The sequence below is a fragment of the Microtus pennsylvanicus genome, chromosome 2, assembly GCF_037038515.1.
Source record: "Microtus pennsylvanicus isolate mMicPen1 chromosome 2, mMicPen1.hap1, whole genome shotgun sequence".
Lineage (NCBI taxonomy): Eukaryota > Metazoa > Chordata > Mammalia > Rodentia > Cricetidae > Microtus > Microtus pennsylvanicus.
Window position 1 is genome coordinate 11,038,462 of NC_134580.1, and position 8,380 is coordinate 11,046,841.

An 8,380-nucleotide genomic window follows, 5' to 3' on the forward strand; every position below is an offset into this window, starting at 1 on the left:
GACAGCGCTCACAGAAGAGGTGAAATTCCGAGTTCTGTCCCCAGTTCTGTGGCATATTAGCTGTGTGACCTTGGCAAAATACTTTACTATACTAAGTTTCAGAGTTCTTACCTACAACAATAAGGGAGTCCGGATTATTGACAGCTTGGTTTAAATTACTCTTTTTTTAACAGGAATGGATCATCTACATGTCAGGCTGTATTCTGGGCACAGAGAAATAAAAATGGCTATCGCATTTGCCTTACCCTTAGGGAATGTGTTTTCTAAGTAAAGCCTTGAAGGAAGACTACTTGACAAAGGTAGTGGGGGAAGGTGCTCCAGGGCAGACAGTACAATGTGAGCAAGGGCATAAAGATGCACAAATTTAGGACATGGGTACGTATTTAGTGATAAGCTGGTATGTGTAGCTGGAATGAGGGAGTGAAAAAAAATAGATCGGTTTAGACAAGAAGGCAGGAGCCAGCTGTGACCTTGTCGTGCCCACCGGCAAGATGTAGAGTGCCACATGTAGTTAGCTGGCATTGTCATTGTTGGAGGTGGACGCAGAGAACACGAAAGCAGGGGACATCTCCACAGAAACCCTCGTTTCCTTCTGCAGGAACTTGTCATCACAAGGTCCTTTGTGAGCGCCACTCCTGGCCGTTTCATACACAGCTAGCTCTTCCCCAAGCTGCTCCTCATGGGCAGACAGACACCATCTCTGGCCTCCGCAGTATTTGCGCAGCAGCCAGCACGGCCAGTTCTCTGTTAGAAGGGAAATCAGCTTTGGCTCCTGTGGTAGTGGCAAATGATGGCAGTTCTGTGCTGTGGCCGACCCTGCGCGGCGTTGCCTAGGGCTGATTTTTGTTTATTATTTATTTATTGAAACAGGGTTTCTCTCTGTAGCCCCGGAGCTGGTTACGGAGATTGGGTTGATCTCCACCTCACAGAGATGTGCCTGCCACTGCCATTGGAATGGGGGAATTAAAGGCGTGTCTAGCCATGCCTGTCTCTTTTTCTTTTTAAATTTTATTGTGATAGGATGTCATGTGACCCAGACAGGCCTCAGATTTGTTAGGTAGCTGGTTCTGGCCTTTGACTCCTCATCCTCCTGCCTCGGCCTCCCAAATATGATTTTATAGGTATGTGTCACTGTGATGGTCCTATGGGTGATTCAGAACAGAACCTTCCTCTTTTACTCTGTGAGGAGCTTGGACCACTCTCACTCTCTGCTCATGTGCCTGGGTAGAAGGCTGCCCTCCTTCCTCCTTCTTGACTGCGGCTGGCCATCAGCATATACCTAGCCGGCAATCTGCTCCCACCCAGCTGCACTGCCCTAATTCAGTCTCAGATATGTAAGGGATTTCCTTGTGCTAGACTCTGAGTCGAGCGGAGTAGTAGTAGTTGCCCTCTGGCAGCTCGTGTTCTGATGGAGGAGGACAGAACAGACCGGCTTTGAACCCGCCACCCTGTCCAGATGCTCAGTTGGACATTTGACTCATGTTTACTTATGGTGCTCCTGCACCAGTCTCCAAGATAACTCTGGAGGCAGAGATTCCGTGACTTACCCGCTATGTTTATCTAGTGATTCACTATATAATTCAGGCTGGCTTTGAACTCCCAATCCTCCCCTCTCATGGCAACAATCAGCATGTGCCACCACCCTTGGCAAGAGCCAAGGTTCTGATTTGGTGTGTCGAACTCTAGGTGTTCCGGGTTAGGTGAGTGGAACCAGAGACCAAGCTGCAGATGAGGCTGAACAAGGCTTCCTGGAGGCTGTACTATCTGCGATGACTTCAGCGTGGAGTTAGTTCTCTAGGTGCAGGCTAGATGTCCTCACACTCCTGGCATCAGGACAGTAAAGCTCAGAGGGCTCTGTCGCCTCCATGTCTTGATGCAGCAGGTGCAATAGGAAGTGGGCAGCCATTTCTACCTCCACCTACAGAACATTGATTGGAATTAGCCCCTTTCCCCGCTTCTCTGCCAGGTCCATCAGACATTATCTGTGGAACTAAGCCAAGTACTGAAGGCTCTCAGCTTTCCAAAGAAAAAGTCTGCACTGCTGTCAGGTATGGTATGGACTTCCCAGCGGGAGAAAAAACCTTTCCCTTGGATTCTTAGACAGGACCACCCGCCCAGACCATAATTATCAGCACCGTTTCCCTTTCTGGGTAGAAGATGGGAGTGGAAGAGGAATGGGGTGTCAGGAGTCTCCTCTTTCTAGCTGCCATCCTACGATTCCTGCGGACAGCCCTGAAGCAAAGATTTTCTTCTGCCTTGGTGGCCTTGGTGCCCTCAGGGGGCCAACCGCTGCCAACTCCTGAGGACTCTGTCCTAGCTCCACTGGAAACCTCACAGGTGCTGTCCCTGCTCATCGGGCTTCAGAACCTCCTGGTGCAGGTAAGGCTCCGGCTGAGCAGGCCCCTGCGGTGGGACAGCAGGAAAAGACGGCTTCCTCTCAGGAGAAGAGTGTTTCCGTCAGAGCAGCCACTGAGTCACGTATGTGAAATCCCAGCATTTGGGAGGTGGAGGCAGGAAGACCAAGAGTTCAGGTCATTGTATTAGACACTTCTAGAGGAACAGAGCAGATAGTATGAATGTGTAGTTGAAGGAGTCTTTTAGAAGGCATATAAGATACAGGTCTGTAGGGTTTTTTTTCTCTTTGAGGGCCCACCACGCAACTCCCAAATAAATACACAGAGACTTACTTATGAATGCCCAGCCTTAGCTTGGCTTGTTTCTCGCTAGCTTTCCTAACTTACATGATGGAGTTTCTCTCTAACTATCTCTTACCTCTGGGCTTTTTACCTTTATTCTGTATTTCTTTTTTTCTAACTCTGTGGCTAGGTGGCTGTGTGGCTGGCCCCTGGTGTCCTCGTCTTCTTTTTCTTGCTCCTCCTATCTATTCCTCTCCTTCCTAGCTATTGGCCATTCAGCTCTTTATTAGACCAATCAGGTGTTTTAGGCAGGCAAAGTAACAAAGCTTCACAGAGTTAAACAAGTGCAGCATGAAAGAATGCAGCACATCTGTGCATCATTAAACAAGTCACTGGTGATGGTGAATTTTTCATGTGTTTGTTAGAGTTTAAAGTGTTGTTTGATAAAAGGTTCTGATGTTTAAAAAGTAAACCAGGTTCTGCTGGTTTAGACACACTGTAAGTCTTCCAGTGTCTTATGGGTGAACCTTTTAGTGGGTCCCAGGGTTCATCTCCTTTTCTAAAACAAATCACAGTTCCAAAAAAGGTAACTTTTAAGGGCACTCCCTCCTATTGCAGAGGACCTGAGTTCAGTTTCCAGCATTCAAAAGGGTGATGACAACCATCTATGACTCCAGTTCCCAGAGATCCAGTGATCTTTTCTGGCCTCTGTGGGTACTGAATTCACATGGTACACTTTCATACATATACTCATACATATAAAATAAAAATAAATACATCTTTGGGGGCTGTAGAGCTGGTTCAGTTGTTAACAGTGCTAGATACTCTGGCAGAGAACTCAGGTTCAGTTTCCAGCAGCACACAGTGGTTCACAACCATCTGTAATTCCACTTTTTTTTTTTCGAGACAGGGTTTCTCTGTAGCTTTGGTGCCGGTCCTGGAACTAGCTCTTGTAGACCAGGCTGGCCTCGAACTCACAGAGATCCGCCTGCCTCTGCCTCCTGGGTGCTGGGATTAAAGGTGTACACCACCACCGCCCGGTTTGTAATTCCACTTCTGTGGGCTGCAACCCCTCTTCTGGTCTCTATGGGCACCAAGCACACATATAGTGTATACATAAAACAGATGTAAATAAGTCTTTCTTTGAAAGTTTGTTACAACTGGGTGCCTTGTTGTGTCCCTAATTTAGTACTTGGGAAATAGAAGCATGAGGATTGCCCCAAGTCTGAGGCCAGCCTGATCTCCACAGTAGAATCTAAGTCAGCTGGGAATGTTATAGTGAGACCTGTTTCAGGAAAAATAAAAGAGTATGCTTCACAAAAAGGTGCTACTTAATATAAATATTGTGCTTTGTACATGACAGATGACTCTGACAAGCACTTAAAGTTATCTACAGGATTGTATTCCATATCTGAAAAACAAATCTAAATAACTAAAAACCTAAACCTTATTGGTTAATATATATATGATGTTCCTGGAGTTTGGGGCCAGCCTAACTACATGAGATCTTGTCTTAGAAAAACAAATAAATCCTGACTAATTCTGTTTTGTTTTCCCAGAAAGATCCTCTATTATCACAAGCCTGTGTTGGCTGTCTGGAAGCCCTGCTGGACTACTTGCATGCCAGGAGCCCAGACATTGGTAGAAACCTTCCTTATTCTTTCATTGTCCATGATCAAGATGGGAGGGAATCAACCCATCATTACTGCTCCAGTGCTCTGACAACCATGCAGAGGACTCTGTATGCCCATTGTAAGATGTGGGCACTGAGCACCAGAGTGTTCAAGTGATCTGCCTAACCGTGGTCACAGTGCTCTTAAGTAGCAGAGACTTTCTAGTTGTCTACCTCTCATAGTTATGGGATAGACTGTTTTACTGAGAGTCCAGATAGGTGGGTAGAAGTCGAGGCAAGAGACCTCATGAACCCAGCCTGTTTGTTTTTTTTTTTTTTTTTTGGTTTTTCGAGACAGGGTTTCTCTGTGGTTTTTGGAGCCTGTCCTGGAACTAGCTCTGTAGACCAGGCTGGTCTTGAACTCACAGAGATCCGCCTGCCTCTGCCTCCCGAGTGCTGGGATTAAAGGCGTGCACCACCACCGCCCGGCGAACCCAGCCTGTTTTAAGCCAATAGGAGAAACTCCTCTTTGGGCATGCTCCCGGGTCTCTGGAAGGACAGCATTAACCACGGGGACTGATGTTTCTTACAGCACTCCATGTGGCCTCCCAGCCCTGGAATCGGTTTTTGCTGTTCACCCTCTTGGATGCTGGAGAGAATTCCTTCCTTAGACCTGAGATACTGAGACTTATGACCGTGGTAAGTGCAGATAGGATAGCCCTATGGTTGGAAGATACCAGCAGGGTGTTGCTAAAGAAGTTCAAAACACAAAGGTATTTTAGGTGACCCTAATCTTTAAGGAGCAGTTGTAGGCCTTCTCCCTACAAGAGACCTGCCCAGGGATTGCCTGTGAGTAGCTACAGCTAACCTTAGGACACATTTTCTCTTACTTCTTTAATGAAACGATGGCCAAGGTCTTTTGCCACATGACAGGTCTAAGTACTAAGGATGTCCCAGAGTCACATACTCTGCCTCCAGAGGTCCCTTATTCTAGAAAATGAGAAAGACAAGTAAATGAATAGTTAAGTTTGATACTTTGAGTGACAGAGTATTTGGCACATTAATAATTCTTTTTTTTATATTTATTTATTTATTTATTATGTATACAACATTCTGTCTGTGTGTATGTCTGCTGGCCAGAAGAGGGCACCAGACCTCATTACAGATGGTTGTGAGCCACCATGTGGTTGCTGGGAATTGAACTCAGGACCTTTGGAAGAGCAGGCAATGCTCTTAACCACTGAGCCATCTCTCCAGCCCCCTACACATTAATAATTCTTGCTGAATGAAGAACAAAGGAACAAGCTCATGGCTGACAAGTGAAGCTCACCCACAAATAAACCAGAGGTGAAAACACGAAGAGAATTAATTGCTTTTGTGAAGTGTAAGTAATGTGTCAGCCAAAGCTTAAAGGAGCAATAGGCAGAAGGAGACAGTATTTTAGGAAGTGAGGTGGGAGTAGTAGGGTCAAGAGCACATAGGGAGGTTACAGGAACCACACTCAGTCCATCTTGGCCATGAGTTTGCAGTGCAAGGCTGAGGGAAGGAGCCTGATGAAGAAGTCACTAAGGCCAGCTCTCTCTGGATCTCAATCTACCTCATTTGCCCTGTTCCCCTGTGAGACAACCCCACCCATTCTCACCAGTGCAGCCCTTAAAAACAAGACTCTGGACTTGAGAATGGTGTTCCCTGCTCAGTGCTGAGCACAGCAGTGCACAGAAACAGCATCTCTTCTAATTATGGACTTTTGGGGCTTTTCTTCTGGGCTAGTTTGTGCAGTACCAGAGCAACAACATCCTCTCTCGTGAAGAGGTGGGTCTTATTTTGCAAGCTGAAGCACTGGCTGACCTGTCAACTCTCCCAAATGATACCCTCCAGGCTCTGCGTGGCTTCTTCCTGCAGGTGAGTGGGAAAAGGATACTATACAGCTGTATGAGGCTAGACCCTCAAGACCATCTTCTCTGTGGCGAGTGGAAGCTCTGGCCACTTAAGCCACTGGGAAGTCAAGAATATGAGTGGTGGGGGACAGTTAGAGAGGGCCTGTCTCTCCTGTCCCTTCTCCTGCAGGTCCAGAGTGCGGGTCTCCTGACTGACCACAACAAAATCCAGACCTTGCAGGCCTCCTTGGAGAGACTTTGTTCCAGGACCTTCCCAGCCCAGCCAGCCCTTCAAGACATGCTGTATCCTTTCTTGCATCTGGGTGGGCGCTGTGGCCTGGGCAACATCTCCAAGGCCACGGAGGCTGTAGCAGTATTCTTTCCCCTGTTCAAGTAGGGAGGGCTGGTAAGTTCCTAAGAAAGCTGGGATTGAGACACGGTAATATATACCTGTAAATCTCAGTGCTCAGGAAGCTTAGGCAAGAGGATCTTAAATTTTTATGCCAGCCTACGCTACATAACAATACTTTATTTATTGATTGATTTTTTTCAAGACAAGGTTTCTCTGTAGCTTTGGTGCCTGTCCTGGAACTAGCTCTTGTAGACCAGGCTGGCCTCTAACTCACAGAGGTCCACCTGCCTCTGCCTCCCAAGTGCTGGGATTAAAGGCGTGCACCTCCACTGCCTGGCTTAACAATACCTTATCTCAAAGAGCGAGACAGAGACAGAGAGATAGAGAGACAGAGACAGATGGAGAGAGGGAGGTAAGGGGGAGAGAAAGAGAGAGAGAGAGAGAGAGAGGACTCAGGAAGAAGCAGGCGGAGACTAGCCTGGTCTACAAAGTGAGTTCCTGGGTAGCCAGGGCTATTATAGAGAAACTGTGTCTTGAAAAACATGGGAGGGAGGAGGAGGCGAAATAAAAAGAGGGGGGACGACTGGCTGTCCTGGTGGCCACAGTCCTCTAGGTTGTGATGTGCTGGAGACATTATAGTGCTTGTGTGTGTGTGTGTGTGTGTGTGTGTGTGTGTGTGTGTAGGAGGACTACTTCTCCATTTTAGAAGCACCCATGCTCTTTTTAATACATAATTTACTTATACTTTATGTACATTGGAGTTTTACCTGCATGTATGTATTGTGAGGGTGTATTCTCTGGAACTGGAGTTACAGATAGTTGAGAACCACCATGTGGGTCCTCTGGAAGAACATCCAGTGCTCCTAACCACTGAGCTGTCTTTCCAGCCCCACATCCATGCTCTTGTCCGACCGTTCCTGCCCTTTGGGGTTCTGGAGGTGTGAGATTCCCTTCCCTACGCCTTTAGCTCCATTTCTCTCCTATTCTCCTCTCATGCTTCCTGCCAGCTGCCTTGGAGGTGTGTCAGTCTCCCTGTCCCATATCAGAGACTGAGCTCTAAGGACACGAAGGCCCAGACACGGAAAGAAGGGAGACCTGTAGAAAAATTCAGGACAGTTGTTGATGGAAAAATGTCAATCTCAGTCCTTCGCCAGGAGCCATTTACTCCACCGTGAAAATGGAATCCTGAAATAAAGCAATGAGTTCACATTCCTGTGTGGGCTTTCTTTCTGAACTCACCTTTCTGAAACTTGTTCCTCAGCTGTCAGTCGGACACTGGGTTTTAACAAAGGTGGAGAGGGGCGGAGTGGAGACGGCATTTAAGGAGCCTGTGCTAAGTGCCTCATAGTAGATGTGCATAGAGAACGAGAGGACCCTGAGCTGGGAGGGCAGAGCAAGGGCTTGTGATTGGAACTCTGAGGGTGTCTTTCCTTCGAGTGGTCATAGGGAGAGGTATAAATCTCAGGCAAAGGCAATCAAACCCTCAGCCTGCCTTGCTGAGCAAATCTGCCTCAGTTCCCCTGGCTCAAGCCAGCCCTCTCAAAGCCCACATGGGTAGTGATCTTTTAACAGCTACCCGTCGCTGGCTGCTGGCAGACAACTCTGCCCACACCTGTTTATCAGCCCAGCCTGGGCCTCTGCGCTCTAACTGACCGCTCCACCTGTCTTCCCGGATCTAGCTGTCCTGACACCCTCCCCGACCCCTACTCCCCCCCCCCCCCCCGAGCAAAACTGAAAATGTATGACCAGACAGAGCGCTCTGGTTTAGAAATTGGTGGACTGGAGCGGCAAATAGTGGGTGCCCGCGTTCCGCACTAAGAGTTCTGCTAGTTCTTCCAAAAGTTCTCTGGATCTTGTGAACTGCGGTTTTAAGAAGACTCAGATGAGACATCAAGCATCACAC

General features: G+C 47.6%; 1 protein-coding gene across 1 annotated transcript in view; it reads left to right on the forward strand.

Annotated features, from left to right (window-relative positions):
* The window catches only part of Mei1 (meiotic double-stranded break formation protein 1), a 62,842-nt gene extending 55,161 nt beyond the window's left edge, over nt 1-7,681 (forward strand). The window contains exons 25-31 of the mRNA XM_075960104.1: nt 1,967-2,048; nt 2,204-2,379; nt 4,196-4,277; nt 4,841-4,947; nt 6,019-6,150; nt 6,316-6,428; nt 7,485-7,681. Of these exons, the coding sequence (XP_075816219.1) occupies nt 1,967-2,048; nt 2,204-2,379; nt 4,196-4,277; nt 4,841-4,947; nt 6,019-6,150; nt 6,316-6,428; nt 7,485-7,530 (738 nt within the window). The 3' untranslated portion in view covers nt 7,531-7,681. The remainder of the gene's footprint in view (nt 1-1,966; nt 2,049-2,203; nt 2,380-4,195; nt 4,278-4,840; nt 4,948-6,018; nt 6,151-6,315; nt 6,429-7,484) is intronic.
* The last annotated feature ends 699 nt before the right edge of the window (nt 7,682-8,380 follow it).